Source organism: Battus philenor, unplaced genomic scaffold (assembly GCF_028537555.1).
Source record: "Battus philenor isolate CCGP_79_NKW_IND1 unplaced genomic scaffold, ilBatPhil1.0.hap1 SCAF_15, whole genome shotgun sequence".
In the NCBI taxonomy this organism is placed as follows: Eukaryota; Metazoa; Arthropoda; class Insecta; order Lepidoptera; family Papilionidae; genus Battus; species Battus philenor.
The window spans coordinates 3,520,003-3,540,492 of NW_027181677.1; the positions used below are offsets into that span (position 1 = coordinate 3,520,003).

Below are 20,490 nucleotides of genomic sequence, written 5' to 3' on the forward strand. Positions count from 1 at the left end.
TTTATAATGAATAAACATAAGTTTTAGTCATAATCACCAAAGAGAAAAATATTTAAAAAAAATAAAATACCATTGAATATAACTATATTCAATGCTATTGTATTTTTTGGAATATATTGTTCCAGCCTACTTAAAGTTTTATTAATAAAAAAAAAATGATTTATATCGGGTATTATAAAATTGGGAAATCACAAGTTAGTAAAATGAAAGAAGCAAATAGAAGTTTTATTCTCAAACCATTGGGAGAAACAGCATTGGAATAATGAAAACGTAACGAGCACGTCTAATGTTAACCTCGGTTAGCGTAAGGCGCCAGAACAATAGCGCTGCGTCCAATTTTAGCCATTTAAAAATCCGTTACAAATTTAGTTGAAAGTAGGTTCATGCCTAATTTAGTTTAAATTGCCTATATTGCTAAAATAAATAGCTCTTTATAAATAAATACAGCGGATTATTTTAATGTCGTCAACATCTGCAAACGAATTTCTTTTCAAGGATATACAAACAGTTTTAGGAAAATATTCAAAGTAATATAGGCACTCTATAAGACTCAGTCGCCCAGAGAACAATAGAGACATACATGAGATCGAAACAAAAGTGATCTGCAGAAATACTAAGGTCTGTTCCGATCTACTGTTGTATCCGAAAGGTTCTTGAGTGGCGACCACAAACCGGTAGACGCCCTTGGATAAGTCCTCCACCCGGTGGACCGACGACATAGTCAACTTCGAAGTCGCTGGAAGCGGACAACGCAACACCGATCATCGTATCGGTCTTTGGGCATAGGCCTGTACCTCAGAATGAGCCTCTATTGGCTGACATTAACAAATATATGCCCAATGTGTTTACATCGGGAGAGCTGGCAATAATCTTAATAGTGTATATATGTACATTAACCCATTTTCGACCACCGTTCATACGGTGAGTTGTTTATTATTTTGAAAGGAAAGTTTGTTATAGGCATTAGGAATACTTGTCTCCTACTGTAAGTGAATATTTATAATTTGCTCTTAGGTTAACTACGCTATGCTTTGTATAATTACTTACAGGTGTCAGTCGCTTATACAAAAATATATTTGAATGGGAGACTAACAGTCGTAGGTTATTAGGATTTACGTATATTACTCTTTTTGCTGTATTTTTGAATAATAAAAATGCCGGATGAAGGTTTCAGTAAAATATGGATCGCATTATTAAACCGCGACATGTATAGAGAAAATAAAAATGACAACATTTTTTAGGCACAAAATAAATATAAAACAAAGAGGCGATGGAAACATTACTTATACAGTCGCAACCACGATAAGTCAATTTGAATCGCAAATTGTTATACTCGGTGTGCAGCTCTAGATATCGAACTAAAATGTCGAAGCACGAATTTATCAAAATATAATGGAAACTCCTTTACTTTATAAAGAAGTATAAGAAGTTGACTGACACTTAATTTTACAGTGCAAATGGATCAGTTTTGCTAGATCGGATGTTTATCGCTTTCAGTTTAGTATTTACCATAGGCCGATGCACAAAAATGTAAAAACGAAACTTTCCAGTGCTTATTGCCATAGGTCACAGTTAGAATTTTTATTATATAATTAGATGTCAAGATACGCACTACCAAAGGTTAAGACGAAAGAGTACGTACAGCGATTCTGGTCTGGTAGTTTCTTTGTCCATCATTGAAACCATCTCCAAAATTTCTATGAATGAACAACTTAAGGCAAACATATATCCGAATATCAAATCTCAAATTATAACATTTAAAATACTGTATGAAGATCCGACTGTGATGATATTTCGTGCAAGTAAATTTGCCTACAGCTCAATGTAAACAGTGACCAAACTATTGGAGACAGTGCTGATAAGGTAGCGACGGGACTACGCGCACGTAAACCCGCTGTCGTTTATCATTACACCTTTGTTTCATTACAAACTCTTCAACCATGTTTACTATTACAGATTTCCGAGTTGACATCACCATGTTAGCCGCTAGACGTCCACTGCACAGCATAGACAATGACCGGCCTTGCACAAGTCGCATCCAACGGCCTTATATAACCTTTGGGGGGGGGGGGAACTTCCGGTGTTCAAGATGCCCCGCCTCTGGGGGGAGGACAGGGGTATGCGGGGTCTCTCGTACCCCTATTTATGGTGGGACAGGGTTAGTTTAATTTTTCACATTCATTTTTTATTTTCATTCTCTTTTCTTTCGTTCTTCACATTCTCTTTCAGTCTATTATCTCTCCTTCATGCTACAGTTCTTCTACCTTTCTCTTTTGCTTTATTCAACTTTCATTCTTTCCTCTTTTCTTATTACAAATTCCATTTTTTATTTTTATTTTACATATTTATTTTTACATTATTATTGCTAGTGGGAGTTTAGGGCCCCCACCCTAAACTCCCGCGACTCCGAAGGCCCCGTTTATGGCAGGGGAGCACCATTACATAATGCTATTATAAAGCTTAAAAAACCTTGACTATATCGTCTTTCCATCTGTTATTATGAGTGGTTGAGAGGGGGTTGACTTGACCCACGCTATGTCTATCTATCGACTCGTATCCAATAGCGCCCAATCCATTACCATTCCATAACAGCATTTTTAAAGCTACGTTAGTGAATTTGGTTCTCCTCATTCCTCATTCAATCTCGCAGTGAAGCTCCAAAAAGGAAGCAATGGACAGCCTTCTCAAAGACCCATCGATGTGCCAATTTGACAGCTAACAAATATATTTTAATTATATATGAAGTTCATTATAATTTCTGGCGTAGAACGCGCACTGCTGGAAATCTTCCTATATATATCGAAACTGTTGAAGACACCTCGATCCATCGTCTTTCTAACATGTGGGCCAAAACTTTAACGACCTACCGGCCTTCCCTTTGGCACGTTCTATGTGACCTATCCACTGACTGATCAACTTGGGAATCCGTTTACCTATGTCTGTTATTCTAGTTCTTCTACGAATCCTGATTCCAACTAGTAGATAAATCACAAACTTCTACGTTATTTGTGTTTTATACATGAAGTAGCATCTACTTATTAGCGTTTGCATGGAGTCGTGGTTTCAGCCCATAAACATTCACTGTAAGGTATAGGCCCCCCCAAGGATATCTGAGAGGAGATATACCAAAATCCCCGCACAGGTTAGCGGTCGCAGCGAGGTATTATGGTACACAGAGGACCTTGCTGCCCATCCGTTTTAGAGCAGTGGCAATTCCATAAGAAAAAATTACTTAAGATTATATCCCGGGAATCAAGCTAAAAAAGACGATCGCAAGTCTCAATCCTCCACCGCTTGGTAGAGAGACTACAACGAACCCACTCGCATGGATTAAACAAAGTAAATTTACAATCATACGTGAAAACTTTATTTGGAATATTTCACATATACTGTTACTTTGTCGGGTGTTACTCGTATTGAAGCGGTTCTATGAAAACTCAAATCCGAGCCTCCGCTCATTATGACGCATTGTTTGTAAGTAAAATCGTAATTTACTTATTACTCTTTGATATTCCAAGATAAAATGAATATTTTATCGAAATTATATTTGGAGATAAAAATCCAATTTTTTTATCATCAACTATTATAACTACGTATGATACGTATTATCTTTGTAATAATACTGATCATTTGTGTTTATTACGTCTGATTCATTAATTATTTCGTAGTTTATCAATTAAAAAACAATCATGATGTATACGTAAGAAATAAATAAAGTTACTTAATTTTTTCTATACTGTCTGAAAGTACAATGAAAAATACGTACTAAAAATCTTTCGTGACTAAAGCCCGACTGTTGTGTAGAACACTTCATATGTTTTACTTGAAGTATGCCCCGGAGACGGTAGCCTATTAGTTAGTGTCAATGCTAATAATGTTAGGAAATTAGCTTAGAACAGCCATACATCAAGAAGCTTTTCGATCTTGACGTTTCAATACCATACCAGCGCTGACTTTTCATTTCGCACCATGCTTGCCTTTGGCTTAAAAGCCTTAATTGTCAAGCATAAAATGCAGCGAATAAATGACGTGGTACAAAAATAAAATCTTGTTTATAATATTTCTTTACGAGTACATATTAAAATATCCATATTTTGCTATCGAATAGTTTCCTATTCAATACAACGTCAGAGTCATATTGAAAATGTGATTCTATTTAATTTTCCCAGACAAATAAGGCTTCGGCAGTGGGTGGCTAACCGAAGCTTTATTTATTTAAAATATTGTATTATTTCGTACACACCAAAAGTCTCATACTGAATAAGAAGCTGATTTTAAGAATTTCCTTGGAAATGTCTTTGAACTTAAAATTTGCTGTAGACTGAAACTTGATTAATGTATCTCTAGAACATTCCAGGTCTAAGCTATTATGTGAAATTTAATGGCTAAACGCGAGGAAATAGTCACAGCGTTTATATGATATGATTCGGCCAGATCAAAAACAATCCTTGAGAGAAGTTCGTAAACTTTTAAGTAGTAGTGGCTTAGCCCAAAAATCAGCTGGCATTTTGTATAATCAATGCACTTAATTAAAGAAAGTTAGTTTCTTAAAACATAAATGTCGAATCGCTGTTACTTCGGAAGATGCTGATAGATAGTGTTAATATTTGATTTCTTCGAGCTACAGTTTGACACGGGTATCTTATATAAAGATCCCTCTGCTAGGGGAATAACAAGAATATCGGAGCTCCTCGCTGCTCTTAAAGCGGAATTTTTATAAATTCCCCTTTTCGTTTCTACGCTACAATAAATATAATAATATTGCGCCCCCGTCAGGCACTATGCACCACACATCACACTCGTACGTACGACACCGGCGGCAGCGTCCGCCTCACACGCGTTCGAGGGCGGTCAGGAGAGTGCCATGTCACTCCCGACCGCTTAGTAGTCCTCGCTTCACTAACTTACTTTACGCTTTAGTCGCAACACTACACACCTACACGGGTATGGTCCCTTTTCGTGCAAATATCATCATTGTAATACGAATACGATCCGCCAGAGTAATATTTTTAGTTCACAAACCTCTGTTTCCGTGAGCTTAATTTCACACCACACAGTATAACAAGGATCAAAGAAGACGCGACATATAAATGAAAATGGTTATTGCTTAGCATCATCTTAGAACCGCATAAACAGTATCACATAAAATACGAAATACCGAAAAGTGTTGCCATATAGAAATAAATGAGTAAAATTCTGTGCAAATTGGACATATGTTAGGAGTTATTACCAGGGTAGAGCGTTTTACCAACAATCAAACTCGTAACATGTGTAGATCGATTAAAAAGGTATTAAATAAACAAGTAAATGTTTACCTTAAGCGCGACGAGCAATGTGACAGTTTCCACGCTGTAGTAGCCGCGGTCCACATAGTCGCCCATGAACAGGTAGTTGGTGTCGGGGGAGCGACCGCCGATACGGAACAGCTCCATCAGGTCGTGGAACTGGCCGTGCACGTCGCCGCATACCGTCACTGGGCATTTCACCTCTTGCACGTTTGACTCCTTCGTGAGGATCTCTTTTGCCTGCAGAAAATCGAATTATTTAGTTAGGTCTAGTAATGTAACAAAGATAAAATTAAGATACAATCATAGAGTCTAACACCGGGTGTCGCCACACCTAGACAGGACCTCTTTTGTTATATGCAATTGAAAGGATATTTTAAGACATGCAAAAATGCAATTCATAATACAGAAATTATGTTGATGGAAACATAGAAATCAAAATACAATAAATATGAAATAAAATGAATGAAAATATACACTTAACACTACTTCTCTTGTTAATTCTTTAAAATTTGGTGAAAATTGTGATAGCATTTTGTTAATTAATACTTACCTGCTTTTTAATTCTACGATTTTTTTTTAAATACAAAACCACTAAAATGTAAGAGATAGTAGCAAAAACGAGTGTTCATATATTAAAGAGAAATTTATTTTACCGTTTCGTTAATTCTCTTGTTTATAAAGAATTTGAATTAAAACATAAATCTTTAATAAAAAGATTTAAGTCTTACTGTTTTGCTAACAACACATCTTGGAATATACTTCAACATATAATACAAATTATTAACAACAAGAAGCACGCTTTCCGTAACTGGCTTACAGAAGAAATATTTAATGCTAATATTGCAATAGTTATGAAAATAATGAATGCTTGTTAGTAAACTACAGTCAGTTATTTTATTATATAATTGTTATGCAAGGTGAATATGTTGCTGGTGCAATTTTTAGAACATGTACGCAATTTACCAGCAGCGAGATAAATTAATTCCACAAATATATACTTTTACTATATTCGCAGGACTTGTTTAAGCGTTCTTTCATCCCGCACTTTTGCAAGCAATTGAATGAGGAACCGTATTGGGCGCCAACAATTTTAAAAGAATTTTAACCCTTAACTTGGCAGTTTTTTTTTAATATTACATTAATATTCATACAACTTGACTTTTAAGACCCAAGGATGCCAACAGAAAAAACTGAACAAGCGTACGAAAATTAAGAAATTACCTAAACATTCACATACAAATGATAACTTTGCATTCAAAATTGATGCCACTGTTATTTTTTAATTCTGATGTATCTCTACAGATACATTATCGAGAAAAGGGCTAAAGATGTATTTCCACATATTTAATAGATGTTATAGTTAATAGCTATTATGTCGATTTTTTAGTTCTTCGCATTAAAAATAAAATTATCAGTCATTCATTTTCAATTAGATTATTAATTTTTCCATATGTATAAAGTACACAGCGTGTGTGATACAACATTCTAACTCTGAAACATTAGACCCGAGGTTAAGTTTAGTTTACCAAGTTTTGCAAGCATTTGCATACCTGCGAGTTGAATTTTAAATGCACAGAAAATAGCCTAATCATCACATAGATTCATGTTCGCTAAGACGTAAGATCATACGTTGCTATCTACACGACTGATTACATACGACCTAGTTTAGCTTATTTGAATACATTTGGAACTGTTTTGGTATTATTCAAGTACATTACATTTAGTAATTATTTTTTTTTTACCTATACTAAGTAATAGAACTCACACCCGCTAAGACTCTCTAGATAGACAAACCTAACTATTCTATAATTAAATAGTCCAACTCCAACAATCGTTATAAATATTTAATATTCAATATCCCAACAGGACATGAGATTGAATCAGAAATGAGAAGATCCTTATACTAATGAAAGTAAACGAAGGTGATAATGGGCAGACGACATAGCGCACACAACAGATGCCCGATGGGATCTTCTGAACCGATAGTCGTTGGTTCTGGAGTGACGACGACGGAGAGGCATGTGCAACGTCGAACATCCACAAGGTGTATAGACATCCTGGTAAAGTTTGTAGGATAACACTGGGTCCAGGCTGCTTCTAACTGGTTTTACAGTAAATTAAAAAGGCAAATTAATGTTCAGCAGTACAAGTCCTGTGGCTGAAATTATGATGACAATCGATTTTCATAATTAAAAAAAATTCTACTACAAAAGTGTATGCCTCTAACACGTGTCGGTCATTGGGCTCTTAATACGACAATATCGATTTATTTAGCCACATTGTATTGTCAATAATAACTTACATAATTCAGAATTTTATAGTACTTGATTTTTTTAAATTTGTACGGTAATGAAAAATTTATGCACGTAAAGGATTCTTTTCTTTATTAATAAATTACGTAATAATATTTGAGTGCTTAAATTCCACTTATCGAGACTATCCTGCGTGTTAAATTTGAAATGTAATTTCAATGGAAAGAACAGAGTTTAGTGAACGAGTGCTATACTTCAGATTCGTAAATTAAACATTTTATATTTTTGATAGCGGATGCAAAAGTTATTAGAAGCCATATGGTACACCGTAAGGAATATTTGATCTAGATGTTATGACCGGCGCAGCTCGTTGAGACCGGCCGCCGACAAATGAGCAGTTTATTTTGAAAGTGACATATGTCACTTTTTTTCGAAAAATCGAGTTAATGGCAACACTGAATATAATTGAACGGTATCTTTTAATTTTTTAAAAATATCTCGACATAAAAACAAAGTGACATGTTACTTTCAAAATAAACGGCTCAAATGTAAAGAACGTGCGATCGATTGTTTCGCGTTGACAGTACGCGAATAGAATCCACTCCGCTTCCGTACGGGGAACCGAATCCGCCCGCCTGTGTTATTGATCCGCTTAATAGTTTAATCTTTGCGGGACTTACTACACTAGGGCGGGCTGAATGTATTACCGTCGAACAATCATTATTCAACTTAGCATACTGTCAACCTTTTGCACATGTTCGAAATTATACTATCAAATGGATATAGGGATGGTTGAAAATGAAAAAGTTTTACAGAGGTGATTGTATAGCTCATTTGCCGTCAAATACTGTATGGTATTCCTTATCCAAAAATCAATGATTTCAAAAATAATAAATAACGTAAATAAAATTGAAATTGAGTTAATTTACAACTCCAGAAGTTTTTAATGACTTTATACAGATTTATTAGAAATAGATGTAAAAGTTAAAGCTTTTTGTCGAGAATTGAACTATACATTCACTCTTTTTAAAGCTGTTACATCTCAAACCAATCACCTGTATACAGGGTTTTCTTTAAATCAACATCAAGCCGAAATCGCGTGATAGGACATGCTATGGCTAGCTTATAATAAAAAAATAGAAACTTGTTCACGATGTTGTAATGGTTTACATTGTCATCGGAAAAACGTCTTTTTTAAAATAAAATTTTTTACAATCGTTTACAGAACTCACTGTAACTTAAAATTAAAAAAGCAAAGTTTAATTAGTAGCAAGAACATTGTTTTTAATTCTCTTATATTTAGTTATGTTTATGCACAGTACGCCAACATATAAGCGACAATTATCTTTTTTTACTATATTTAGCCAACATACAATTTTACTGTAATGCTGTTCTTGTTTAAAAATAAATTTATTATCTTTATTACAGGACTAATCTATGTCAATGTATCTTAAAACCCCATATACCATTTTAGAACGTGTCGTCTTAAAGCAAGCGTTTTCCTATCGATCATAATCAGAAGGAAATGTTTGTGTATAGAATAATGTCGGAAAGGGAGACTAAGATAGCAACAAATGAAATGGCAACGCCATCAATAAATGTTCTCTGATCGCAAGAGGATGCAGCCAAGCGACGGTTCTCACGTTCGCAGAGCTATGACAGAGCGGTGTTACGTTCACTTTTTAAATACATCAATTGCCCACAATCAGGTGATACAGGTAAAGATAATTAACCAAATAAGGATAAAATATTTATAAACGATCACAGATTTAGATATTTTCAATCTTAATACTTCTAGTGATTTCTATCGAGTCATATATCTGCTAACACCATCTAATTTCAAAGAGTCTTTTTACCTGACTTACAATGCTTCATAAGTGGCATTTACAGATTCCTCTGGTGCAAAGGGACAGGCCACTGAGAGCGCTTTGCCTAAAATTTCTTTTAAGGTAGCGAAGTACAAGGGCTCTGTTCAGGTCGCTACTTGCTACAACTTCATCGCTGCGGATCTCTTAGATCGCTAAAGCATACTCTTCATGAAGCAGCTAGGGTCAGGGGTCCCCACGAGGGGACCTCAACTTAGGATGTAACTCGTCTATATTATTACCCGCTTAGCTTTCAGACTCAAGAGCGTTGGTGAAAGTAGAACCTTGACTAGATGGGTTGCTATGGCTAACACTATCACTGGAGTATTCCACATTTGTGCGTATTACTCGATATAATCAATTTTAAGTCATTTATTTATTATAGCATATAATTATCTTAAAACATAAGTATTTTTTAATTTATGCACATAACATTTCCAAAGCCTTTCATTTCTTGATGACCGCCATATTTGAATTTTTCTTTGGAAACAAGTCTATATATAAAGGTTGTCTGGATAAAATCGTAGTTTTTAATAGTTATATACTTTCTATCAATTTTCCCTTTTCGTTGTTGTTACTGTGATGTACAGATAAAACTAAGTTTCAGTAAGTAAAATCTAGGCATATCGCTACTGCAAGACGTCACCTAAATATCGCCCATTTTTAAAAAAAGTATATAGGTGCCGCAGTAATTGAATGGTATTATTCTGTGTGCCCTTGATAGGATTCAGAGCCTAATCGTAAATCCTTAATAGTATCGGTGTCTAGTTGAAGTTCAATAATGAATTGGTATAAAATAGATTAATATATGTCTTACGTCTTAAAACAAAAATAGCAAAGTTTCTCACCATTCCATGCTTTACGAGGCGGCTGAGTACAAATAAAAAATGAAAGTGTGTGACCGCTCCGTTTTAACAGGTCGTTTGAGTAATGGTTCGCCGTTGTATAACAGTTGGGGAGCTCAGATTATAACTGGCTATATTATAAACTAGTCGTCACTGGTTTGAACTCTCGTCTTCCTAAACCAATGACTTAAACTATCTAGTATAACAAGTACGTGATAGTATATATCTGAATGATTGTAGATAGAGAGGTGTCCAATTAAATATGACATCCACAGGAGAACCAAAATTACCGACGTAGCTTGAAGAATTGCTCGTCTAAATTGATAGAGCGACAGCCATTACGGCGAAAAGGTTTTCGAGTGGCGTACACGAGTCGGTAACGTGGGTGCCCCCCCCCCCCCCCACTAGGTGCACCAACGACATAATTAAAGTCTTGCAAAGTCGCTGGACAAAGGCAACGCAGGACCAAACATCGTGAATATCTTTGAGAGAAGTCTAAGTCTTGCTGTGGACGTCTATCGGCTAACAATATGATGAAACAACACCTGACACACACATGACAATTGTAACTTGTAATTTTAAATGCAAAATTCTGCATTTAAGTGTTTTCATTAGTCTAATAATTTCTACAGACGGAACCATTCAAACGAGTCTTTAATTTTTACTCAATACAGTCCTATACAAAACTGTATATCTCAATATAATTGTGATAACTTATTTAGAACAATAAGACGCCTATACATTTCATTAATTTTATACATTTAAATATTTATTTTAGTTGTTAATTATTCTTTCAAATTAAATTAATTATATGAAACATTGCTGTTGCTTATTATAATTTTATGCAGTTACGTTATCTTCAGATCCCTTATATAAGTTAAGACATGATGACTTCGTGTATTGTATTCAGTATTACTATTTCTTTTTTCTTTGAATATATGATGTGTAATGGGAAACTTTGTTTTCTTGCGCATCCTGAACAGTGTAATTTTAATTTGTCTTTTTATCAGCTATTATTAATATACATATTCTTTTGTATATTGCATTGATTGCTTAGTGGTAGAACACTGAATTACGATCGAAACTCCCGAGTTGGATACTCGGATAACGACACTACTCACAAACGCTGACAATAATATCGTCTTACCAAAATATTTGTAAATTATTGTCCTACAATGTTTTGGGTTGTTAGGGTAGTAATTCTAGTGTTATTTTGTGAAAATGAAAAAATCTAGCACTTGCGCACTGTCAACACATCTAGAACACAGGCTTAAGCAGCAATTATACCTTTTCTATAATAACAACAATATAAGTCGTGTTTAAAAGGATATCAACTAAAAATTACAGCGTACATTCAATTTAACTTTTTCACAGAAAAGTCTTGCTATATCAACTCTTAAAACAATCATTTGCGGCTTAGTTTGAAGTTGGGTTCAAAAATACAATTGAATCATCTGTGGGAATATTAACAAAATTACATTCCGAACAACCCAATATATCATATCTACTTTTTAGCATTGGGCCCGCATGGATTCTATGCCTTTGTGTCTTTCAATGTAAGAATTTTACAAAACCATCTAAAACATACAAAAGTACTTATACAGTTCTAACTCTATAAGCCAAACAACATCCCACGGATAAAATTCACATTAATACCATTTGTTTTGCAACAAAGGATGCACAATATACATACGTACCTTAACAAAAACGACGCATGACGCACATGTACAATTGGACAATTAGCAGCAAGGGGTGCTTACATGTTAAGCATACGCTAACAACATACACGTTCGAAAAGATGTGTAATATTTAGCTTTTAAAGGCACCAACAAAATATTTATTTATTCACTATTTTTACATAATGTGTATAGACAAACTTATCCAAGATAATGTAGAGATAGTAAATAGGCAACTGCATAAATGTAATAGAAAAATAATTTAATTACATGTATGCTATATATAGGTACTTGATTGATCGATGACATAGCCAAGGTCACGGTCACGGGAAGTCGCTGGATACGAATACTGTAAGACCGGTCATCGCGGCGACCTTAGAGGGGGAGGCCTGTGACATTGAATTACGTAAATGAATTGTAACATGTACAACACAGGGCGATAGGTGTAAACGTTTACTGTTTAACTCATTTAAAAGCTTTAAAACTTTTGAACGTATTCTCAATCAACCTGTATAAAGTGAACACTCGTAAAATATTTTACATTAATTTAATTTTTTTATTGGAATGCGACGGGACATTAACTTCTGGCAGTACAAAGTCGAACACGAGCCGGTAGACGCAACGTGGGGAGACCGCCCACTAGGTGGGCCAACGACATAGTTAAGGTCGCGGTGAGGCGCTGGATGCCTTCTGCGCAAGATAAGTCATCGTGGCGATCTTTGATGAAGGCCTATGCCTCGCTGGGAATGTCTATCGGCTGAAATGAAGAAGTACAAAGTCTGCATGGACAAATAGTAAACCATACTTAATTTTAATACGTAGTAATCCTAATTTTGAACACGCATTTTCTTACTTTATTATCATTAGGCTATTTAATATTTATGCAAGTAATGATTTTTGGATAGATTGTACATTATTTAGACAAAAATGTACTATTTATTAACCTCTTTAAAGCGTTTACATCTATAACCAATCCACCAGTATATTGTTAAGATATTTTTGAACCTCGAAAATTTGGTAATACTAACAACAATCAACAAAAATTGGAAACTGAACAAAACAAACAGAGAAAACAATATTTAGTATTAATGTTTAAATATAGTAAGCAAAGGTAAACGAATATTCTGCTTTGCGTTCAGACGTAACGTTTTAGACAAGGACAAAACACTAATTATTGCAATGTTCTTGACCTAAAAGAACAGACAAGGCTTTCCATATAAACTTCCAAATCATGCACGCGAAGCTATCTGTTTATTCATAATAACTATATGTAATTTTAGTATATCGCGGGCAAGCTCTTTGCATGTCTCAACACGTTGTACTGAGTATGGAAGTTTTACAAGTAACTGTCGCAGTTTCGTAAAATATATTTGCCATCATTATATATCAAGTAAAGCCTACATTTTTGTTCTTCACTATCGAGTAGAAAAATTCTCGTGGACACCTAGTTTTATGTCACGCCTACGTAGACTCCCGTAAAGTCTCCTCTAGGGGTCTACGCAGACCTCTTTGGGAACAAAGGATTCGACGTCGTCATTACATTACATGTTCTACCAGAATGGAAGACCATGCTGTCCTTAGGACGAACACACCGGACGCTCCATGAAGTGACTACGTACGAGCCCCTCAAAATAGATCTCATGTTTAGCATTTCTATTAGAGAATGCACGAGAGAGCCAAACCAGTGTCTATAATCATAATAAATAATTAAAAAATATGATATTTCAATGTGGTTAACATGTGCATCTATATAAAACACAAGTGCACAAAAAATCAACTTGAATGACGCAAGCAGTTTCTCCGTCGTACACGTGCTTCTCATAGCATACTTAATTTGTTATTAACTTAATGATATTCAACAAACATCGGACTAGGCCAAAATTAAATGTAAAAAACACTAACTGTGTATCCTTGAAAAAATTCGTGACGACCACATTACAAGAAATCACTTTGCGTGCAACAAGACATTTCCTTAATGTCAATTTGATTGAATGCATGTAAATGAAATCGTTAAGAGCGAAAAATTCATGTAAAAAAGTAGGGTGTATTTGTTAAGAAAAACAAACTATGTATTTTTAAGTACTCTTTCTGGTATTAGTTATTTTTTTAAATTCCCCTTATACACAAATTTGTACCGTTCGTTACCTCTAGAAACGCTTTCACAAGTTTTACTTTGTAAATTATATATATAAAATAAGACTTTATATATATATATATATATATATATATATATATATATATATATTGGGCGTCTTGTTCATTCATCAATGTTAGATAATAGACGCCCAATGCACGGCATAGAAGGTCTTAAGTCCATTGCACAAGAGATGCGTAAGTATAGGTTCATGCAGTATGTGTCGAACTCCCACTACAGTAATAACCATTAAGTTTTAGTAAGTAGAAAAGTTTATCATTTTTATTTTAATCGATAGACGCCCACTGCAAGGCAGGCCTCCCCCAAAGATGGTCACGATGTCAGCCAAGTAAAGAAGTTCAATGAAGAGTAATTATAGCAACACGACCATTAAAGGTTAAGTGAATGACCTCTAGGAACGTCACTATTCTTAACGAAGGCCACGACCGACCTGCTCGTATGTAAATAGGTTACTAATCAATAATACAAGAGTCAGGACTGAATGAGTACGTAACAATAGCCGCTCTTTCTCGCATAAGCATATAGTCCAGTCGGACCATTCCTTTTGATTTTTTGTATTACTATCAAATTAAAAATATGCAAGATTTGACAATATATATACTGATTTTTTTAAAATTTCCTTTGTTTCACTATACCGTGTATTTGGTACATATTAGGAGCACCGAAAATTAATGTCGCTTTCGTTCTCTTTCACACGACTACATTTTTAACAAGTTTTTATTTCTAATCAACAATATATTTACCCTCGTTATCAACAACCTTTTGCCATCTAGTATACAAAATTTCAACACCGGAGCGGTAAAAATCAATCAGTTTTCTGTAAAAGATTCTGCAAGATATGACAGAAACGACATTACTGTCCGTTCCCCTTAATACAAAAGTATTTGTCTTTTTGGTAAGGGACATCGCTCATGCAACCAACCGGTAGACGCGGCCCCCCCTCCCCCCACTAGGTGGACCAACGCAATATTTATGTTTGCGGGAAGTCGCTGGATGTAGTTTCAATCATCGTGGCAATCTTTGAGAAAAGTCTGTAATGTCTTGTAATGCGTCTATCGGCTGACAATATTGTTGGCAAAAAAAAAAACTAGTTAATATCAAGTTTTTTTTTACACATAGTAGACATGCATACTCAAACAAGTTCAATAATGAAACTTATTTTTAAGCGATTACATCACTCAATGTTGTAACAAAATAAAAATAACGTCCTTTACCGTAGACACCACAAACATGTTATACATAACAAAAACTCTTCCAGTAACACAACTACATTTTTCTCACGTACTATAGTCGACTGTACTGTAAAAAACGTAGCCAGTCCCAAGGGACAGGTAACAGGTACGATGTGGACAAAAAAAAAACAATGGAGATTAATAATAAACGACCTGATGTCTTTCGTGAGCACTCAAATTCCCTAGTTGCGTTCCACTGCTATGTCAGTATAATATACAAAATTATAAATGCATATTAAATTTTTATTAAAATTTCTACTATGCGATGAAAGCTTAACCGTCGTCTTTAAATAGACTCTTGTATGATATTTAAGTTATTTAATACATATATAAAATATATTTTTGTAAAAAACAAACATTCAAAAGTCGTACAAGTATGGAGAAGGCCCGAATACTTATGTTAAGATGCATGTAATAATCATAAAAATCCTTGTTCTTATAAAGTTTATTTTGACTAAATTAAAAACCGTATCAAATAGACAAACAAGAGAAGATTAAAAGGATAAAATTTAAACAAATGTAAATGGTATGCCACAGTAGTAATTGTTCGGTCATTTAAAATTAAATATAATCGTGCAATGTGAAGCTATCGGATTGGTTTCGTTCTTGTTAGAACGTGGAACCTGTTTAATAAACACTTCAAAAAGTGGAGCAGATACACTGCAAAAAGATAAGCTTATTTACAAGGTAAGTGGCTACTTCGCCTATGAATCTTTAAATTCTTAAGTTTTAAATATCTCAAAGTCAAACGACAAACAATTATTCTTGTGTTTTCGAGGACAATGTTTTGATTTCTAATTTTAAGAGAATTTAAGACAGGCTTGCCCCAAGAATTTTCAATATGACCTGTTAGAAACGGTCTACGTCCGGAGTCTACTTAGGACCTTAATAAAATTCTCTGTCCTACTAGCAGGTGGACATCCTACGTTGAGTGAGTTTACATTCACGGTGCGAGAAATTTCTGTACACTCTCGTGCCACGGGGATAGCATAGGATAATTTTTATCCTTCAGTCGATAGGCCTCGTTTATTGTTTTTCCATTAGGATCTCTCGTAGCATCATTTGGCTGTTTTTTTTTTTTCAAAATCAAAATTATTCAAGTATTTGCATGCGCGTAAGTGGAAAGCCGGTCAGAAACTCAACAGTTATCTGTTAAAAGAAATTTAAGATTTTTTTGCATGTACATTATAATATGGATTATGTAAATGAGACAACAAACCAAGTTCCACACATTTCGATCAGCTAATAACTCTGGAATACGATTTATTTATTAATATACTTTTAATTATTGATTTAAAACTAAGAAATGGAAGGTCTAATATATCTCGTGAAACATTATTATATATATGTACACTCATACCGATGAAGGATTTAATAACAATCGTAAACTGAACTGACTAAATTGTAATGAAAATGGAATTTCAGATATAATATTGATTGATATATTATTGATGCTTTTAGTATCTTTTACTTTGAAAAGTAACAACCACCGACGAAGTCAACTTTTGATGGAACATTTATGTATTTCGGATAACACCTGTAGAAAACTTGCGTTAATTTTAAAAAATTCGGCGGAATAAGAACAATAAAATAACGTTCTATCATCTATGTGACCGTAGAGCAGGGTGTGCGTAATTATCATGTACCCACTTACACAGTTCGGCGCTGGTATATCCTTTGCGATAAGCACCGTTGTACACACGCCATAAAATGGACCAGATAAGATTGCATATGCAAGCTTTTTTAATGAAGAATTAGCCGCTTGAATTTGTTAAACACATGACTATACATTATAAGGTAATAACACAATGTGATAAGTCGTTTTTAAAAACGGTCGCCTAGCCTATTACAATGTAGTGCACTGGTCGGAACCCGGGCTAAAAAACTGTCCTTCTTGCGAACCTTGTCGCGAACCCATTATTACAAGAAATTTTTTTTTTCAATTAAACGTTACAATCATCATCATAATTTCAATCGTAGAACGATCACTACTAGACATAGGTCTCCAAAGATTTCGGATAGGATCGATTAGAAGCGGCCTGCATCCAGCGTATGACCAGTCGTCTGTCCACTTCGTGGGTTGATCTCCTACGCTAAACTTGCAGGTTTGTGGTCTCCATCCCAACCTTAGCTTAGCTTCAGCGGTATGCTGTTCTTCGCCTGCACACTGCCATTTCAACTTACCTCTCCGTTTAGCATATGGCTACGTAACAAAACCATTTAATAATTGTGTTTACGAGTTTACACATGTCAAAATAAAACCTTATTTTATATGCACATATAAAATGACATTCAAAAGCCTTACATAAAAACTAGTTTTGATAAAAACGAGCATAATTGTAACACGATTCCACCATTAATAAAATAAAAAGTAGCACCTCGTCTGCTTTTTCCTAACATTTACAATTAAAAAATCGAAATAATTCAATATGTAAATTATTTAAATTTTAAAGTAAAAATGTATTAAAACCGACTTTGATAATATACTCGTCAACTAACTGTCCTAACAGACTTCATTCTGTCAAAAGGCCCAACAATAAATAAATAAATTGTATATCAACGCAATCACTTTATTTATCAATCTCGACAACTTTCCGGCCTCGAACGGCCATCAGTTGCACGCGCTATTCGCCCCGCCTACTGCCACTACAGACGAGCAATTCTTCGAGCTACGTCGGTTACCTTCATTCTTCTGTGAGATGAAGATATAGAATAATAGTCATTTGCTGCACGAATTTATAAAAGACCAAATGTATTGTAATAAATACAACTTTAAATATATTAAAAAACAAACTGGCCGACCCATTTCAATTTCATGAAATTATAATCACAGTAGTATTTACTCTGAAAGCAATTGTAAACACTACCGCGTCGTTTACCTCTCAAGCCTGCAATTTGAAACAGGAAATCCGTTAAAAGTAAAAAGAGATTCAAAGAGAAATTAAACCGTTGTAAAATTACAGCAACACAATTTCTCTGCGAGAATTCGGAGAGCAAAAAAAAACACGCAATACAGATTTCTTAATAATTTACAAAGATGCGTACTACATGCACTCGTCAAAATTTATTATACAAGTAGTGAATCACTTATATATAGGTGTAAAAGCTTTAAAACTGGTGAACACATAGGTCATTTGGTGTCAATTTATGTATGGTACATCCTATCCAAAAATCAATGTTTTTACAAATTTGGATAAAACATTTCCAAATTATTTTTTGTTTACTATATTGACATATATTCAAATTAATCATTTTGTCATGATAAAAATTAAAATAGGTTTAAAACTTTAAAGCTTATTGCTGACAAATAAGGTCTGCATACTAAATCTATGACCACCATTGTATATATACATGCAATTAATTGCAACAGTTTAAAATAAAAAATAATCTTTGGTTAGTTTTTAAATTAGTACTATTGAGATGTTATGGTGTAATGTAATTTTTACTATATAAAATATTTACTTATTTTCAACCATGGAAGATACCTTTCCCACTATAATTGTCAACATAAAATGTTGGCAAAAATAATGAAAAGTAACACATACATTACAAACATGATTTAAATTAATATTTAAATATTAATCTCAAATGTTAAATTCTACTAACATTTTTTTATTAATAATACAGGTGTTGTTGTTATAGGTGTTAAAGCTTTACAGTGTATAACATATAGCTTACTAGCTTTCAAGGTACGGTACACCCAATCAAATAAATTTTCATAAAACTTACCTGATTGAATAAAATAACATAACAAAGAAATAAGACGGCTATGTAAAAGAATTCACAAATACAAACATTACAAAAATATTACGTATAATCCTTCCCTCATATTAATGAAACGGTCAACCGAATGCCTACAACTCCCGCAGATCTTACGTAAGACGGGGTTAAAAACCCGCGGAAAAATTTTATGAACTTTCCCTCCACTCGACCGAGAGCCGTCTCTAGGCCAAATTGATTTAAATAATCGATTGGATAACGCGGGAAATGTTACGAGATTAACGTCTTAAATTCCCGTAAGAATGTCTTGATTACATAAAACTTATTTCACTGCTGTTCTTGATTACTACCAGTTTTTTATGAACATTAAATTTACTAGATTTTTTTTATATAGACTGCTATCTGTCTTCTCTAAGGGACATATGCGGTTTATATGAATTTTATACCAGGTCTTGAATAAGAACGCGACCACTGCTCATTGATTGACCCCCCACTAAGTGTACTGACATGGTTAAGACAGTCTATCGGCTGATATAACGATAAAAAATTAACAAATTACTAATAAACAAAACGTTACGAAAATGTTTTAGAAAAACTCCTTAAAGAGATGATTAAAATAATTCTTATTAAAATTATTCTTATTTAATTTGTTTGGTAAAGAAAAAAGACAACTAATACTTCGGTCGACCTTGGCGCCGGCGCAAATTTTATCGATAAATTTCTCGTGACCCGTCCAACTCGTTTGCTTTGCATCAGACGCTCCTCACGAACCCCACAAGATATTTTGTCTTTGTTTTTAAAACGCATTGTCTCTTGCAAAATATTCTTTCATACTCTTAATTGTAATTATCGGTAATTAAATATCATTCTAAAAAGTTTTCATTAATCTAAGCAAGTTTTATTAAACTTTTGAAAAAATTGTCGCCGGTTAGATATTTAATATATTAAAACAATCTTGTTATCATATTATATGGTGAATTAATTAAAAAAGAATATAAATTGTTTATATAAACAAGAAAGTACTCGATAATAGGCAAACTTAGGGATATATTAAATTCTGTTAATCCATTAACACTATTTCTGCACCTATTCTAAAAATATCAAATAGTCAATTACTTTTTAATTACAAAACATAACAAATTAAACATAAACAAACAAAAAAAACATATACAGAATGGATATTTATGAAATTTTGTGTCACTATGCAAATATTCCAAAATCATCCAAAGACTTCTATCATTCTTACTAAATTTAAAGGCTTATGTTGATATAAGCATTTATAGAAAAAGTCTTCATTAAGAGATCATTAGGATATAGACTGTTGTGTATATATACAGGGTAATTAATGATAGGTGTTAAGTTTTAAGGCACAAATACATAACACATTTGCAGTCAATTAATGTATTGTACACCCTATCTAAAAATCAATGATTTCAGGAAGAATAAATAATATAATG

General features: G+C 33.9%; 1 protein-coding gene across 1 annotated transcript in view; it reads right to left on the bottom strand.

The window, feature by feature from the left end:
* The window catches only part of mts (protein phosphatase 2 catalytic subunit mts), a 33,022-nt gene that overhangs the window by 10,478 nt on the left and 2,054 nt on the right, over positions 1-20,490 (bottom strand). Inside the window, exon 3 of the mRNA XM_068761895.1 lies at positions 5,316-5,525. Coding sequence (XP_068617996.1) covers positions 5,316-5,525 — 210 coding nt within the window. The remainder of the gene's footprint in view (positions 1-5,315; positions 5,526-20,490) is intronic.